Below are 19,795 nucleotides of genomic sequence, written 5' to 3'. Positions count from 1 at the left end.
TAATTGTTGCATAGTATATAGTATGTATTATGTATGTAGGTATAGTTTAACGCTACAGTGGTACAACGCAGTGGTTGGTGTACCTTTTTCTAGGATCCTTGCTATATGTTCCACCATATTTGCTTCTTTGCGCTGCCAGTTCAGTGATTTCTGGTATCCAACTAGCGAACACAGCCTAAAGTTAACACACATATACATTTATATAAATTTATATAATTATGTACAAATATACACGGGAGCGGGGGGGAGGTTGTACAGAGCAAAAAAAAATATTGTTGTTGTATATATTATTAATTTTATACAAATTCTGCAAGTTTAAAAAAATTATTTTATTTTTATTTTTTTAATTTTTCTTCACCATCTCTCGCAGTTTTCGACGCGTATGCTATTTACTTTTGTCTTTTATTCTTGTTGTAGCACATATATTTGTTTTATATATATGTACACTTTAATTTGTGTGCTTTCTTCGATGGACGCCGCAGTCAATTTTGGGCAGCGTGGCTTATATACACAATAAACCTATTTACGCACATACACACAGCAATTGCGCACATTTCACACACACACCAACACGATTGTTATTATTTTTATTTTTTAGATTTTTTACTGCTACATATTTAAATAAAAGACTCATTACTAGTGGTAGTCCTGTAGAAATTTAATGGAATAAATATTTTTTTTTACTATTTACTGAGTAGAGAAGGCAAAAAAGTATGAGAAATACAAAATTGGAAAAAAATGGAATTCACTTCAAATACTTTTTACGCTGTAATTAATATGAAATTTTTTACTTTTTTATACGCTAAAGAGGCGCCGCTAGAACGTGGTTGTAGTAGTGAATTTATTTTACAAAATTTTTATTATAAATATATATACATTTTATTATTATTTACGAGTGTAGTAATTACTGTGAAATGCGCCTATTTACTTTAATGCTAAGCTTATCAATGAAAACCCTAAGCAGTTTCAATTTAGGTGTGCAACAGTACGTACTGTTCAAAAGACTAAAGAAACAAACTCGCTTTTGGTTTTTTTGTTTTGCTCAGCTATTGCAAATACTTACGATTATCTTCAAAAATCTATAACTTTCTCAACAAGTGCATTTATTATTAAATTTTAATAAAGAATACTTGAGTTATTTACAAAGTACATGTATGTAGCTGAAAAGGCATATTTGGGGGAGAGATAGACACTATAGCGCGTAATAGTAGTAGATGAACGAGAGAGCGCAGTATAAAGAAAGTGTGAAGGATGTGATTAAGTGCGTTCCAAAAATCAATCGAAAAATATTGCATATTAATGTAATGAGTCGAAAGTGTGCCGAATGTAGTACAAAAAAATAAGAATTAAAAATTAAAGTAAAAATAAAAAAAAATTGTTAGTTACGGCGGTAGTTGATTGAAATTGTAGAAAATCTAAAAATATGTATTCTACTTATAGCTATAATATTATAAAAAAATATATGTATGTATTTTTGGTTCTCTGTGGTTTTCTATTTTGAGTTTCTCTTTCATTTATAAATCAGTTGTAATTAGTAATTCTATATTCAATTGTAGATGTATTGAAATATGTTTTCCTATTACTATAGATTACAAGGCTAAGAAAATATATTTACTATGTACTTATCTCATTCTGATTCTGTAAGTATTTGTATATTAAGTTGTTGTTGTAGTTTATTTAAATTATGAAATCGGCCATTAAGAAAACTGAACCTCTTTACTTAGATTTTCTTATTTTTTTTATACACTTTGTAATGTTGAGGAAACACTAAAGGAAGTAGAATGGTTCTCACAAATAAACTTGAAGGATTTGAGTATTTAAAAATAATTTTTTGATTATTAATGCTATGACAAAACATTTAATTTTGTATTGTCACTATTATCTCTTAATTATTTTGATTTTTTCTTTGTGGTAATTGATGCGTGACCATGAATATGATATCACTTAGATTATTTATAAAAATGTGGCAATAATACTAGATAAATAGCTAATATGTTCTTGCGAGTATGTTTCAAGTAACACCTATATATACACTCATACGTAAAGTATACTCAAACGATATGTTGTAATAATTTTATTTACTGCGTGTTACCGAGTGCATTTTCTGAAGGTCTTACATTAACTCTTTATATAGTAGTTGTTAAATAAGTTTTTTAAAGACGTGTGATTCGAAAATGTTATACGAACTATTATTAATAATTTCGATAGGCATGATAGGTCGATGGAATAAGCTCTATGTGATTTGCCAATCAACGTCAGAACGACAAAAAACCTTAAATTATATTTCATCAAGGAGAAAATCATTTGATGATGCTCACATTAAAATTTTCGAGATTAATATTTCTAGTTAATATATACGACTACACTGAATAAGATAGGAGAATCAGATGACATCTATGTACATATTTTTAAAACGCACATAAATTTATTTAAATTTGTAGAAGTAAATATATGAATGAACTCTTCAATGGTATGAAATTGATTGATACCAGCGGGTTTCATATGGGTTGAAAATCAACTGAGAACAAAGAATATATATGTTAAACATATTTTGCTTCATCCATTTAAATGGTAAAGAAATAGGGCAATAAGAATACTGCAATGGATTGATTCAGAGCGACCTTTTCTTGAACCATTGTACCTTTGAAGTTTAGGCAGTTTGTATATTTGTACACCTGTATACAACTGAATATAGTAATTATGCTGTAAAATCTTTGTAATTTGGGATTTTTAAGATAACTAATTTCACAACTCCTTTCAGCTTTAAATCTAAAGAAGGAACTCATTTTCAAGGAATGCAACAATTATAATCCTATCAAGTTAAAATATTGATTTAAACACTCGGCAACATCGCGTATATATGCTAAACGTTCCTATATTTATACCTTAACATATGAGAGTGTGAATCTGTTTTCAAAAATATATAAATCTAGCACACTCAGTGTAAACGAATAACTCACAAACTGTAACTAATAACGAGTTCCAAGTAAAAACAAAACCAATGACAATATAACGGTTCTCAAAATTACATGTGATGATGCCAAGAAACCGGGTAAATACATTTCTCGTAATAGTATGCTAAACTTACTTATTTGTTTTATTCATTATAGTTAAGAGAACAAACCACTATGTACTATTGTACTATTTAAAAAAATACACAAAAATAACCTTAACATAACTGTGTATAGAATACGATACTGTAACTAAACATAATGGTAAACATAAAAGGTGATTTAGCATTGGCTAATGAGCCAATGTGTTGAATGAGGTCGAGGCAATGGCGCATAAACTGAAGTGTGAAGTGTACAATACAACAACAAAAGAACTGTAACTTGGATATGAGCTACTAATATATGTAGAATACTGAAACTCTAAGAAAAATTTTATTAAATACGTAGAACAGTTGTGAACTAGAAAATGGGATTACTTAAACGTTTTCAATGAACTTTAATGTTTAACATTTAATTACTGATTATATAACGGTGTATGTATTTTAATGGTGGATATTACAACTTCATATGGGACTCACTGCTTTTTAGACAAATATTTTTATTTTTATTTTTCAATAATTGTTATGTTTGTGAACAAATTTGTTGGTGGTGTGTTAAAAGCATAACTGTTAATAAAACATATACAAATATGTAAAGTATAGTGGTCGTAAAATAAAACAAAAGGGTAACAGACTAATCGTTACACAAAAATATGTGGCTTAAAAAAATTTTCGCGAAATTTGAGTTTTAATAAATTGACAATTAAAGCGTTGGCTTTTTTACATTAGAGCTGCTTGCTAAGCGTACAAATAGTCGAGGGAGAGACGCTTAATCATAATTTATGAATTTACATATATATTTATTTATGTATAGGCAGCGTTATATATTCAGTGTCAATTAGCACAGAGGGAGATAGAAGCGAAGAGTGTTAACGCGTTTTGCTTATTTATTGTATTTAAAAATAAAAATATTTATAAATTAATTAAGCGTGTTTTTGTAAATATTTTAATATAAAAAAGTATACCTAATCATTAAAATTAAAGTGGAATTTATTTAGCTAAATTATAGTGTGTGTTTAAAAAAATTATATTAATTTATCTGCAATATATAATTAAAAAATATAATTAAAGAAATGCATTTTCATGCAGCTAATTATTAAGAAAAATATTATAAAATAATTTAAATAATTATTTTAAATAGATAATACACTATGCACACTTGCTTATTAAATTCAACTTTAATTATTTGTGTTTTAGCTGTAAAAGACTGCTTCATTGAATTTATAGGCTTGATCATTATATTTTTTCCTCTTTTTTGCTATAAAACCTATTTGAGAAATAATATTTTTTTCTTCATCTTAGAAATACATAAAGCACAGAAGTTTAATGTAATAATAAATTAATACAATTTTAGATCAATTTGATAGGTTTTCAGACAAGTTTAAAATATTTTTTTTTTTTCAATAATTTTGGACACACCCTATTAATTATTTCACACAAAAAAAATTTATTCAGAGTTTATGTTGTTGAAAATCATAAAATAAAACTTTTTATTAGACGTGGTGGTATGGTAATAGCCTTTTCGTACAGGAGTTAATCGATCAATTAACCGTCCTAGGTTGATTAAAAGCTGATTTAGATCGATTTGACATTTTGTATTTTACTACATTAATTTTTAATCGAATACAAATCGAGTTGAAGCCGGAATGCAGCTCTGCGGACTCTGCGGACTCAGCTCTGATAAAACAGCTTCTGAAATTTACCAACTTCTTAAGAACATTCAATCGAGTAGCCGGCTGTGCGAAAGGCAAACACTGGTTTCTCAATTATAATCTTAATTCTTAAATGCATGGTTTACCATATATGGTACATCCAATTTAAGGCAATTGGGGCTTCGTAATTCAGTCAAATTAATCTGTATTACAATTTGGTTTACTCACAGTAGGTGTCATAAATGCTTATGGTTATTTAAAAATTACCACAGCTTTCAGAAGTTTATTCTCAGTTAACGGTGACTTAACGAAGTCTCCATAAGGATACATAATATAATACATTAAGGGTTAATATATTAAATTTATTTGGCGGTGCGAAAAGGCTATAAGGGCGTATATAGAAAAATACTATTTGTTTGGTTGGGCCTAGGTGTAGGCAACTTATGCAGTAATAAACTGTTGCCTACATATAGGATATGATTAAACGAAAAATATAATAAATAATTTAAAAATAGTCATACATAACTACAGTAAAATAAATTGAGCTATTAATATAAATTATAAGTATTCAATAATTAAAGTAACTAATATTTAATAAAGACCTTACTATAAAAAAATTGAATAAAATAAACATAATAATAGCAGTCTTTTACAGCTTTGGCAGTAAAAAATTCAATTAAAACTGCACATATGGTACATAAATGAAAACCTATATGGCTATACATTTAAAATTCTATATGTTACTTTTAGCGAAAGAAAGAAATTAGTTAATATGAAAGTCAAGTAGTCATAGCAATATATAAAAGTTAAGTATTTATAAATTATCTTTAACTAGTAATATCTGTTTTTTTTCTGGTTGAAATTCACTATGTACGAGTATGTAAATATAGTATATATTTATGTTGTATGTACGTGAGTATCATAATATTTAGTATACATATTTATTTGTACTTTTCATTGCATTTAATTTATTTATCAATATGAGTATTGTACACAGTTTGATTTTCTTTGTTTTTTTTAGACTACCTCTTTCCGTGTTCTCTTTTCAGTTCACCGCCATATTTATTGCCACTACCAACGAGCTCTATTATTTCCGGTATACTGCTGGCAAACATTGCCTAGAATTTCATATGATATATTTATATGTGTACACGTTAAATATGAATGAGTATGTGCTTGGGTATGTACTATATATAAATAGTTGAGAATAAATGAAAATATTTTTAAAGTTGAGTCGCTTAATTGGTAATTAGTTTTAAATTGAAACCCCTTCATTGTTTTCATAACGGCGTATTGTGTAGTTCACTTCCTTATTTTGTATTTTATTTAACTATCTGCTTGCTGTATAAATATTTTTTCTTAAGCTTGTGTTATTTTATGCTCATCATGTTTTAGCACTTTTGCTCAAAAAGTAACAAAGTGGCTTTTTTGTAGGGTTTTCTAAGGATTTGAAAATTTCTTGTAAATTTGTCAATATGCAATTAGGAAGTAATTAATAAATTATTTGTTTAAAATTAAACATAATTAATTCAAAAATATTTTTTTTTTATTTTTTTTTGCGATTTATTTGATATCGATTTTATACTTCCAAAAAAAAAATTCATCTAAAAAAGCTCCGTACATAATCATAACCAGCGGCAACTACTGGTTCGAATAAATTAGGTTAAATGCATAGTGAACCGGTGAGCTAAAATTTATATTTTTTTTCTATTTGTTTTTGATTTTTGTTCTGCTTTTGAGCAAAAGTTCTTATAGAATTGTGCATGAGCGATTTCTTGCTAACTATATAAAATGTGTCTTAATTTTTGAACAAAAAAAAATAAATAAAATCAAATTGCATGCCTTAAAAGCGTTTATAAAAATATTATATTTAATTGGTTTAACAACTACAAAAGCAAAATTGAATTAAGCTTAAATGTAAACAACAATTTTTCATATAATTTCGGTTGTAAAAATTTTGAATTTTTTTTTATTTTTTATTTCAAGTCAAATGTTTAAGCATGAAATAGAAGAGAAGGGGAGGGGGAGTGGTGAAGCATGGTTTAACAAAGAAAAAAAGAACCTGTGCATAAATTATGTGTATGCTTGTCTCATATACAAATTTGGAAAAAGTAGATTTCAATAAGCTAAAAAAATGTGTGAATAAATGACACTAAAATCGAGTTAGTGACGGATTTGAAAGTTCAAGAAGCTTTCGCTATATTAGTGACTGATTAAAAGTTGCTATAACGCTAATTGTTGTTACATACAACTTCCTAGTAGTTGTAAGCTTATTTAACTATTTGTATGAATAATACTTCGCAAAAAATAACAGTATTAGAAACAAATTAAATGCTAAAATATTTTTAGAAAAAAATTTCAAAAAAATATATAGAAATTTAGTGCCTTCATTTACTTCTATATTATTATTATTATTATTGTGGAGACGCTTTGGTTGTTGTAAAAATAAACTAAAGGACATGAGTTGGGAACGCTATTGTTGGTAAAAATGCAAATTTTAAAACTTCAAACAAATTATTACCGTTACACACTAATTTAGTACTAAATACTGTCTAAATATTTTTAAAAATATTTTTTAGGGTAAAGCGATTTTAAAGCTTTATAAATATTGATTTCAGAAAATATAATTTTAGTTTGGTCAAAAAACTTCCATTCACACCACTACTATTGCATTTTCATAACAATTTTTTGTTTTTTTTTTTTTATATTTTAGACCAATTTTTACATTCTTCATGGATAGGAACTTTTTGGTGGATTTTAAATTGGGTAATTCGTAAATCATTCAATAATCTGCTGCTGCCATGCTAACCAACAAACAAAACAAACAAACGGCCATAACGAGAGAGAGAGCTCACTGCTACCAAAGCGCTGGCATGTTGGGGTTTACCTAGAAAAAGCTTCACTTAAAAAAGCTTAATATAAAAACTTCTCAAAGGCCACTAAATAATATACGCTTTGGCGCTTGTCTTGTGGGAAGAAAGCAGGGTAACATTCTTAAGTCTTATATAATTTTATAAATGGTGGACTGTGAAATTGTTGTTGCGCTAAAGTATTACCTCATAATCGTTTATGTGCTGACACTTTTGATATTTTTCAATATTTTACTTTCAATTCACATTTTGTGCCTTCATATCAAATCAGGCACAACCTTTACGCAGTTCTATAAACTAACTTTCGATGTTTTTGTTGTTAGTTTTAATTTAATTTTTTTGTTTTCTTTTCACACAAATTTATTTCTTTTAAACACTTTTTAAAAAATTTCGTTATTATTATTTTTTGTTTTCAATTAATTCCAATTAAATTTTCACAGTGTATATGTGTATGTGTGTTTATGTAAATTACAACTTACCAAGCCGACGAGTAGAAAGAACACAAGGAAGGTTCTTCCCAATACAGTCTCACAGTAAACGTCACCATATCCTACCGTTGACATGGTCACAATTAGGAAATAGACACAGGTCCAATAGGATAATCGATGAGCATTATTAAAATCCAGCGGATCGCCAGAGTTCTCCAGCTAAATTTTAAATAAATGCAGCAATTGAAGAAAACACGAAAACAAAAAACAAAACGTAAAATCATAATATATGTAGATAAATTGTATGAAAACGCAAATACATTTAGTGGCCAAGGCATTACGGATGGCAACCGAACTAGTCTCAAGTGTACTACGCTTACACGATTGCAAAGTAAACTTTGAAATACCTGAATTAGCTATTTATAGAATCTAGATTTACTTAATGCGGTAATTTTCAATCCCGAAATTTCAGTAACTTTAATATTGTAGAAATTTATTTATTGGATTCATATATAGCAATTCCGACTTTTTTTTGAAGACAGACAAAACTAAAGATTTTAACATAGAATTATTTTGAATCCAAAATATACATATCTATAGCAATATGTTTAATGATCGAGGATTTTTGAGAAAAAAAACTCAGTTAGCTTTGAATTCATTTAAATCTCACGACTCTATAACTAAAGTCGGATTCTGAAGACAGCAGTTATGTTATGGGTTTAGACAAACATCACTTTATTTTTATACCCCGAACAGGGTATATTAAGTTTGTCACGAAATTTGTAACACCCAGAAGGAAGCGTCGGAGGCCCTAAAGTATATATAAAAATGATCAGTATGTTGAACTGAGTCGATTTAGCCATGTCCGTCTGTCTGTCTGTATATATACGAACTAGTCCTTCAGTTTTTAAGATATCGTTTTGGAATTTTGCAGATGTTATTTTCTCTTCAAGAAGCTGCTCATTTGTCGGAACTGCCAATATCGGACCACTATATCATATAGCTGACATACAAAGTGAACGATCGGAATCAATGGTTTGTATGGAAAACTTCCGCATTTTACTATATATCTTCACGAAATTCGGTGTGAAGTATTGTTCATAGAAATAATTTAATCTCCGAAAAAATTGTTCAGATCGGTTCACTATAGCATATAGCTGCCATACAAACCGAACGATCGGAATCAATGGCTTGTATGGAAAATTTTCGCATTTGACGTGGTATCTTCACGAAATTTGACATGGATTACTGCTTAAGGTAATAATATAATCTCCGAAGAAATTGTTAAGATTGGTTAACTATATAACCTTAATGTTTCAAACAAATAACCCGGCTAAAAAGAATTAGTTAATTTTTTTTTCCTACTTTTTCTTAAGTCTTCAGATTTGCTTAAACACATAGTTACTAAAAGAAATGCACCTGTGAAGGGTATATTAGCTTCGGTACAGCCGAAGTTAACGTTTTTTCTTGTTCAGCTTTTAGAAATACTTATGGTATTTTGAAATAAATATGTATATGACAATTTCATTCTCGAATATAATCAGACCGACGAATTCATCGAAGTTTGGTTGAGGCATTAATAATTCATGTTTCAGAAATTCGTGTCGTGGACTGAGGTCTTTTGAAACTTGATTCAAAAGTATGAAGAAAATTCGGCAAATATTTTGTAAAATTATAAAATCATTTCTTCATTATTTGTAAAGAGAATCTCTGTTTTTGAACTACCTCATCGAATTCAAAAAAATAAATGAATTATACGTTACCATTGTATGGGTGAATAACGATTATATTTATTGAGAATATTCTAAGAGAGTATCATATTGAATTAAGTGACCGGGCTCCCTTAAGATATTTAAGATTTTTTTTTTTTTTTCAAAAATATCTAAGAAAATTATTTTCTAAACTTTATGTGTTCTACAAATATATCTCATTCACTGTGGTCTAGAAAACTACTGGAGTTTTCAAGTTTGATTAACCCCCAATCTAGTTATATTTCCTGCTATAATTTCATCAACATCCATGATATTGTTTTTTTTACTATTTATGAAAAGTGATTTAAGAAAAAATTTTAATCCGCGCTGCCACCTTTATAAAAATTATAATATTGCCATTTCGTGTGCTGCATTCAAATGATAAGCCCAATTGCCAGCCGTAATGTCAAGCCATACGTTTTTTAGTAATTTAACTAAATTTTGAAAATTATTATTTTTTTGCTAAATTTTACTACCAATGCTAATTAGTAATTCTGCAAATTCAATTAAGCGCCAAATAAAATTAAAATTTCACTTTTTTTATAATTTCAATTACGTAATGCATGTATTTGCGTGACATTACTATTGTATAACGTGTAACTAAGTGATTTATCTACATACATCTCATAACATAAATACATTTGTATCTATGGTATGCGGCAAAGTGCAAAGGTGCAGCTGTAGTGGTGACAACCGCGATGTGTTGTTCTTTCAGAACTCTTTCAATTTCAGTGCACGGCACACCACTACAACTTTGACGATTTATACTATTGGACTATTAATTTTCATTTTTTATTATTTATGCAAATATTTGTGGTTTCTTCTTATGCTTTTCGCTGACCATCAACACAATGAGCAGTGCCTTAGACAGTGCGCTCGACAAGTTGCACACTTGGGGGTATGGCAACCACAGACGCACTGTCAAACATATAAAAAAATTTCTCTGGCTTTAACGGGCAGCTGCTCAAAGCGTTTGATGGCCATTTAGTTATTAAAAAACAAAAAAAAAAAAAACAACAATAAGAGCGTGAAAATGAAAACAATAATGTAGATGTGGAAATATTTACAAAAATGTCGATAGAAGAAGACCCATGAATGGAAGTAGTAGCGCATAAAGTGACGCTAACAAACAGACACAAATAATAATTAGCACAGTTTACGTGTACATAGATACTAGATAGATAGCTAGATATTTATATGTATGTGGATCGATACATACCAGATGTATTATGCCCGCTGCTGTTAACCATACAGATATAAAAATTGATACTAGTTGAGCCAAGCGTATCGAGCTCGATGTTTTTAGAACGTTTAAATATTGTAAAATATCCGGTACGGTCATGAGACGTAACGCTCGAAGAAATCGAAGACCTGCGCGGGCGTAGAGGAGAAAGGTCAATGCAACAACCCAATTTTTTGTTTGTTGTTTTTTCAGTAGCCAATAGTAGTTCGTTGTTGTTGTTATTGTTTACAGAGTAACATCCATTGCATACAGCCATTTCGATCAGCCGCGACACACACACACACAGAGAGAGGAGTGTGCGGTGCATTTGTATGTGGGTGTATGTGTGTGTTGGTGGGTGAAAATATGTTTAGTTTGATGCAGTAATTTACAGAGGTTGTTGTACCGTTGTTGTGTGCGTTTTTGGTGTGTGTGGCATGAAGTAGAAAAAGTAAAAAGTAATTAAATATTTACATACATACAAATTTGGAATTTATTTGCATTTGTTGTTTTATTGCCAATGCATTAGCGCAAATCTTGCTTACCGATCCATGTCCGATCTAAATATATTGATACAAAGGACGGGGGTATTGTAAAATAATCTACAAAACTGTACATTTCTAACATAAACCAAAGTTTATCGGACGCCGCTATGAACTGTAAATGCAAAAGAAAATACGAAAATATGTAAATAGAAAATCGATGAGAAATAATTAGAAAAATATGTGAAATAAACAGCGGAGGCAGGGGAGGTGTGTAAATTAGAAGTTATTATTAGTAAAGTTTTTGGCAACATTTGGGTCATGGTTATGAGTCCTCAATTGATTGCGGAGTATTTTTTTTCTTTTGTTATATTTTCTTGTTTGACACGTGTGGGAAGGTATTGAAAGAAACGCAGACGATTTTTAGATTATTCTTATTTATAAAAAATAATGTTAATTACAGTTGTTGGAATGTTAATTTCAAGTGCTTCAGTCTCAGAAAAGCTTTGACCGTTATTATATAGGGTACACATTTTGTCATAGATGGTGCGATTGGGTACGCTAATGATATTAGAAAGATAAGATTTCATCATAAAAACACTTTTCAGAGAGTTTTGTTATAGCTTGTTTCAATATTGTTTGAGCACAAGTCAAAGATGTACACCAACAAAGAGTAAATACGCTACATTTTACAGTTTTTCTTCGAAAGGGATCATTATGTAAAACTATTTAGGTTTCCCAGGAGGAAAACATTGGGGACCATTTAAATTTGACTGGATGTATAGGGAAGTAGTTGAATTGCAAAAAAGTCGATGTATTTCAGAAACGGACGGTTACTGGTGACTTACGTCAACGCAAACGAAAGCAGTCATTGTCCATTCGCGGTGAGTCACGGTGGCCAAGCCAGGATTGACGGTCAGAAAGATTTTGCTATGATTTAGTGGAATTGGCAGGGATTTATCTACTACAATATAGAGTAAAACCTACTTTTTTTGGGTATTGGACCAAACTAATCTTTTCCAAGAGATTGAGTTATATGTAAAAAAATTGTATTCTCCGATTCGTATTTAGCCTCCAAAATTGAAATATTTGGATTTGATATTCGAAAAAAAACTAAAAATTTGAAATATGGATATATTCTACATTTTCGTCTTAATTCAATGGAATATAAAACTTTTCAGTCAACGCTTTTATGACTTACTATTTAACTTCGAAAATTGAAGAATACACTATTTCAACTTATGAGTCAAACTACCGAATAATATCGTTTGGTCCAATACCCAGCCGAGCGTACAGAGCTATGAGTTCCTACCCAACGGTCAAACTCTAAATTCGGACCGTATCGTAAACAGTTGGACCGTGTAAAGGAAGCACTCGCTCATAAGCGATCATCTTTGGCACACATCCGTAGTGACTCCCCAGAAGGTCCGAGAGCATGGTTTGAGGGTTCTTATGCTTTCAACTTATAGACCGAAGCAGACACCAATTGTTTACTTTGTATTTATGTTTATTGTGAATGATTTTAGCGGTACGCTATTCTTATTCCACTTAACTAAATTTTTTTCAGATCAAATTTAATTGAAATTCCGTGGGATTGTGTCAAAAGTTAAAATAAGTTACAAGGCTAAGGGTAGGGGGTTACAAGAAAATATAAGAATAATGCAATTATATAAGAACATAAGAAACTTACTCGTATAAAAAAGTAAACCATAAAAAATATATTGAATGCGAGATCGATTTGTTGAGTAATGTTATTACTCCATTTTTGACACCTTTCGACGTCTTCGCTAGATGCATCCACGAAGTAAATAATGAGTGATGCAATGCTGAGTATAAATACAAGCACGACCTGAAACGAAAGTAAAATAGGATAGAAGGAATTAATTAAATTATTGAATAAAGTATATATTTCAATCTCTAAACACAGACATATTGATAAATATATTCGAAGTAAAGTCAACCATTATATTAAGCATTCGAGAACTAGAGCAAAATATGGATCGATTTCATAAATTTTTGATGCAAAATCACATAATTGTCAAGGAAACAGGTTCACCTTATTAACATCGACCGATATATACAGAATAAAGTCAAATGGAGGTGAAAAAAGCACTACATATATACATATTTGGGGTTTGTCCAAAATTTCACAATAGGTTTCCTATTCTCCAGAAACATATTTTTTTTTACTAAGACACATCATTCTATAAAAGCATCACCTAAGAGAAGCTTCAAATATTTAATGGTATTGGAAAATAATTAAATTCATAAAATATATTCAAAACAAAAAATCCAGCAAACTTGAAAGCAATCGATAATCCATCCAACCCATTTGCATAATATCCACTAGTATAACGTTTAAGTCATTCAGCAAGTGCACTTCAGTCCACCTGAATGAAGTGCTTACTAAATATGTACCAAGTACACAGGCAGACCAGACACACACATACACATGCATAGGGTTGGGCTTACGCAAGTGATATCATAAATTTAAAAATGTGTCAATATTTTCATTTATGCCACACACTCGAAGGTATCGTGGCAGAAGTGCACAGATTTGGAACACCTCCATGCAACTACTAGTGAGCAAAATCGTATACATACACACACCAATAAATATATGAGCGTGTTGGTGGTAGCGCTTCATTGCAGCTGATGCTAGATTACAAAATTGCCACTTTTCCGTCGTCCGCCACGATTAAACGGATGCCAAAGGTGGACAAAGTCAACGAAAGTCGAACTCGGCGCGTAAATGCCAGACGCGCTGCCCGCTCCGAGCAATTGTCGCAAGTGCAAGAGGTGGTGCCGTGCAGTCGAGCACGAGGCAAGCTGGTGTACGGCAGGCGGGCCGGACCGACGATGAAATCTGTTCCAATTTGCCTTGTTTATCGGATGTCACAGAAGCAATGAGCGTGAGAAATTCACTTTTAATTGCGCACTCACATAGCATACAAACAGGCGCACAGCAGTATATACTTATATGTGGCAAGTAAAAATATATCAATGTAGGTGTGTGTTTTTACTGAGTGTGTGGCCTCATCGACTGCGGATGAGTTTTCGTTTGTGTCTCTTCGCCCGGTTTGCCATGAAATGTGGCAATCACCTCATGCAGCAGCGGTTCAATTGGTAACTTTTTGTTCCATTAATTTTATTATTCTCATTTCGTTCTTATTTGTGTGCTTTTTTTATGCACACTTGGCATTTTTTGTTTTTGTAATTAAGTGGTGGGTGGTCATTGGCTTCCGTCACTACTTGTTTCGACGTGCATATCATTTGCCTGACATTGTGGTGTGAGATTCAATTTTCTACTGTAGCATACATTTCGGCGCCAAACGCTGTCAATCACTTGAATGACTGTGAAATATTTGTGCTCTTCGTTGTTGTGTTGGAGTGCGGATTCTTGATGCTATTCTTGTGCTTTTAGCTGAAGTGGAAAGGTTACTTAACGTAAGCACATTTTTTGAGATACTCGTATTTTGAAGAGTGTCTAAATTTTTCTATTTGATAGCTTAAAGGGATTTGAATTTTTTTTATAAAAGAATAATTGGTTATATAATGTATTTTTAATAAAATCATTTGTTAATTTTTGGTGTTCTTAACAAAAAGGTCCAAATTTTTATAGCTGTTGTGCTCATTGAGTCAGTTTCGATCGAAAAATTTTTTGATATAATCGAAAAATTCATCCGCGGCTCGTAGATGTCGCTAATTTCGAAATCAATCCACTTTGTGGTAAACAAAAACTTTTTTATATCGATATCGAATTCGTTACGGAATGAATGGAGGATCCAATAAATTAGATAATTAAATCTAAGAACCGAGCTGGCCTGAAAGATTTTCGAAGCTATAATAAACATGAACCTTAATAAGGAGGTCTATCAAGAGGTATTCAGAAACAGTGAAAATTCTACCCCAGTCCTATTATTAGTGTCTTAAGGTCAGCTTTTCTTTCTAATAATGTAAGACCTTCCCTACTTCTTTTACCATCAGCAGATAACGTATTGGATAATGGTTTTTAGCTAGAGAGTCGGGAACCATTAAAATACACTAGCTAGCATAACGGATTTAGCAGTCATGGTCTCCGAACTGTTTTGTCCAACATTAGGCCACAAACTTATTCTGAGAACAATCGATTGATTAATTGTTAGGATTATTTATCAAACTCTCGCAACAAAGTTGCTAAAGAGAGTATTATAGTTTTGTTCACATAACGGTTGTTTGTAAGTCATCAAACTAAACGAGTTAGATATAGGGTTATATATGTATATCAAAATGATCAGGTTGTCGAGACGAGTCAAAATCCGAATGTCTGTCTGTCGGTCCGATAACTTGAGTAAAAACTGAGATATCTTGATGAAACTTGGTACACATATTCCTTGACACCATAAGAAGATAGGCGAAATCGGTCTACTGTAACGTCCACAAAATGGCGAAAACCGAAAACAGATAAAGTGCCATGACTAAGCCATAAATAAAGGTAAAAAATTTTGTACAAAAGATCGCACTAGAAAGGGGCATGTTTGGATGTAATTTTTTGGGTAAGTGGACGTGGCGCCTCCCCTTATTAAGTTTTTTTACATATCTCGTGAACTACTACAGCTATATCAACCAAATTTTCTAGAATCGTTTCTTTTAGATACTACCTTCCTCGACCAAATTTGGGTCTTTTCGATAAATAAGTTTTTTTTTCAAGTATACGAAACTCAAACCCAGCTCAACAGCACCATACCCGGAGTGGACCAACTTTCTCGATTCAAAGGAGTATTTTCCAGCTGTAAACCCACCCGCTCACATACATATAAATACACTTGCCGTATATGCAAATTATGTAACAATATAAAGGTATAACTTCATGTGACCGAATAAAATTCGACAATCGCGCCGCTGACCTTGTCTGTCTACTTGTCTGTGTATGTGTGAAAGCAAATGCAGCTGCGCCACTGCGCTTTACACTACACTTTGCGGCAATATTTTTACTGCGTCCTTTACACGTGTGTGTTTGTATGTCACCCACCGTGTGTGTGCTTTAGACCAATATTTATTCTGAACTTGCGGTTACACTTGGCCGCCAGCAGCACTTGGCTCAACTAGCTGCAACACATGTAATGTATGCATTTCACTGCGATGCAACCATGTGTGCTAATATACATGTAGACGAGTCTGTTTGTTGTAAAATACAATACATTTTTATATTGGCAGTAACGCTGCCAAAAAAAGCACGACTCGCAGCGAAAGCTAGTTAAGTAAATGCATGACCATGATGGTTTTATAGTGATTTGTCTGCTGGCATATATGCCGTTGCCCGCAAATTAACTGTAACCCAGTGGACAAGGGGACTTCACACGTGGATTTGATTAATATTCTCTACATAGAACTAGATCTAGATTTTTCACGGTCGGTTTAATGCTTGGACCTTATCTAACCTAGAAGTCGAAATGATTCCGCAGTGGTTCCAAAGGATCGAATATATTTTCTAGAAAGTTATTTAAACCATATTTTTGAATAACATATCTAAGCAGCCTTAGCTTTAAATATCTTTTTCCAAATCAGACTGAAGCTGCTAGCGCTGAAGGTTTAGCTCTCAACTCTTAAAATATTTGATATTGGGTCAAAGTAATAACTAAAATCCAACCAATTTCGCTGCCGGCTTTATTAAGCTTGGTGTGCGGTCACAAGTGATTGGCTCAACGCATAAACAGATGTTCCACCCATATGTATACACACACATCTGCCGTGTAATTTCTTGTTAAGAATACCAATTGTTGTTGGTAATCGGTGTAGTATTTTTTGGCGCACGTTGCGCTTAAACTTGCAAGGTCATCGCTGATCTGACTTTTGACATGCAAATTTGGTGTTCCACCATTCCAACACCACCATCACCGACGTAATCATACACATAAATACTTGTACGTCCCTTTTGCTCTTGGGTTAAGGTCAGGCAATAAAATGAAAGGAAGCGAAGCAAAAAAAAGAAGCATGTAAATCGATTTTCATGCAATATTCGCAAATGGTCGCTGTGATAGCTAATTACTTTGTGCTGGCTGGAGTTGGACTGTGAGGTACAAAAAACAACAACAAAACGATAGACATCAGGGTCAAAGGAATAGAACTGTAGATAGTTGATAGAATGTATATACATATATTTATATTATTGTGGATACGGACTTAACAGGAGTTGGGTGTGGGTGGTGAGTTAAAATGGTTATTCTCAATTTTAAATTGATATCTAGTCCAACTTGGTATGATCACAAGCACATCTATATTATAGAAGCGACTATCAATATTTTATTCACAAGACAAGATTAAAGCTCTCAGAACTCAAATAAGAGTATTTAAGGAGCGTTAAAGCAATATTTCTTATGAAAATCTCGTTATTTTCCAAGTTAAATGTGAGTAAGCATTAGTGACTTGGAGACCGAAATCGGTGGATTCATAGTACTTTCTTCCGTTAAAAAGCCTTTACTTTGCGATATTGAGATTCAAAAGCTTATATTAGATTTTTCAATTCAACTTGAAAATATATATATATATTTTAAGCCATCGGTTATCAATCTCGGGATTTTATGCTACTGCAATGGCGCTTTATTTTGTCGGGGTCTACACTAGGGCAGCAGCTTTTATTTATAAATATTTTTTCTATAGCCCATATTAGCCAATCTTTAGTATAATAATTCTGACCAAAAATAACAGTTCTTCATCTTGGTCCCTTTATTATTACAGTTCATTACTATCTAATGACCCATCTCATCTATTAAAATCCACATTCAAATGACTTGCACATCAAAAGAGCTTCTCCCACCATAAAACAATAATCATTTGCTAAATTCAATTCAATTAAAATTGCGAAGTAGCGTTCACTCTTGAGTTAAAATAAAGAAAAAAAACTGAAAAAATTAACTCAAATTGCACCGTCATTAAGCTAAATAAAAAGCAAATATATAAGTGATTAATTGCCGCTAATCAAGCAGCACTTGCGTGAGCAGCGATGCCGGAAAATCGCAATGAACTGCCAACAACAATACACAATAGATAGCGAGTAAATATCAACCCGCACAGTAAACAAATCATCACATCAAATAGCAAATAAATAATCGCCGAGATCAAAATATACAAATCCATTGGATACTTCAGCACACACTTTGGACGAGTCGAGTCGAGTCGCGCGGCGTCGAATGGCTCCCCAGCTAATAAGAGTAGGCGAGAATGCCATGCAGTTAGGAGGGGAGGGGAGAGAGTGTAGGGATTGGCAATTGCTAGTGAGCATTGTAGCGCCAATCAGTATATATATGTGTGTATACATTATAGTGTCGTGGAGACCTGTGCTTGTGCTTAGTTGTGGGGCAGCGTGTGGCCGCCTGACGTTTTAAAATTGCGTTCAAAACTACGACTGCCTCGCATTTTGTTGTCATTATTGTTATTGGCCACTAATTTGTTTGACGTGTTTGTTGCTATTTTTTGTTTGCAAACACTCTAATTTGTAATTGTGTGCCATTATAAAACTAAGGCATGCACATTCGCCATTTATTAATACTTATGTATATATATACATAAAATAATATATATGTATGTATGTGTTTCTTGATTTGAGTGGCATGTCTGCTGCTACTTATTTGTTTAGTGGCATTGGCCGCGAAATTCTTTATTGCCAAATTTATTAAGCAATATAAATAAAAATTTAATTCTTCGCAAATTATTTCTGCACTTTATTGGAATTGGCATATTATTTCATCGATTATTGGCACGTACAGTTCATCGAGCGCAAAGAAGAAAATGAAAATATTAATTGTAGAGCACGTCATGGCAATTGAAATGCGTCAAACTTTTGAAAATTATTTGATAATTAAAATTTTGAGGAAATTCAATATCAAAGTGTATTCAAAACACTTTAAAGAAATAAAATATTGTTGAATAATTGAAAAATAAAATGGTTTCAAATTATATATAATTTATTTATTTTTTCTATTTAGTGGAGAAACATGGACGGTTGAAGAATAATATATATGAAGCAACGTTTTTCTTAAATTGTTCATTTATTAATAATTTATATTTCCGTTAGATATTTTTCTCGAAAAAGTTTAGAAAATCAAAGTGTAATATTACATTTTTTTTAAATTCAATTCACAAATAATTTTTCAAATAAGTGGTAACTATTTTTTTAATATTTTTCAATACGAAGCTTCTTCTATCTCTTCAGTTTGTAGTACTATATAGTCTCCTTTCAAACAACATTTTCAACTTAAAATTATCTAAAGCCTTTTCGAATTCGTACCGGCGCTTTTATCTCCCCATTAGTTTTACTTCAAAAGCATATATGGCAACCCTATTATTCCCACCTACATAATTT

At 31.6% G+C, this 19,795-nt stretch overlaps 1 protein-coding gene across 36 annotated transcripts in view; it reads right to left on the bottom strand.

The window, feature by feature from the left end:
• Nucleotides 1–19,795, bottom strand: part of LOC105209134 (calcium-activated potassium channel slowpoke) — a 123,395-nt gene that overhangs the window by 70,012 nt on the left and 33,588 nt on the right. For 17 of the 36 annotated variants that reach the window (XM_054225665.1, XM_054225663.1, XM_054225689.1 and 14 more), the window contains exons 3-7: nt 13,145–13,303; nt 11,518–11,629; nt 10,970–11,121; nt 8,051–8,218; nt 5,728–5,819 (exon numbers count right to left, since the gene is read on the bottom strand). In XM_054225665.1, the coding sequence (XP_054081640.1) occupies nt 5,728–5,819; nt 8,051–8,218; nt 10,970–11,121; nt 11,518–11,629; nt 13,145–13,303 (683 nt within the window). Of the gene's footprint in view, nt 1–83; nt 176–5,727; nt 5,820–8,050; nt 8,219–10,969; nt 11,122–11,517; nt 11,630–13,144; nt 13,304–19,795 lie in introns of all 36 variants that reach the window. The other 19 variants (XM_054225672.1, XM_054225673.1, XM_054225666.1 and 16 more) reach the window with 2 other exon arrangements.

This window comes from Zeugodacus cucurbitae, chromosome 2, assembly GCF_028554725.1.
Source record: "Zeugodacus cucurbitae isolate PBARC_wt_2022May chromosome 2, idZeuCucr1.2, whole genome shotgun sequence".
In the NCBI taxonomy this organism is placed as follows: Eukaryota; Metazoa; Arthropoda; class Insecta; order Diptera; family Tephritidae; genus Zeugodacus; species Zeugodacus cucurbitae.
Note: the sequence above shows the minus strand (reverse complement) of the source record. Positions and strands in the feature narration are given on the sequence as shown.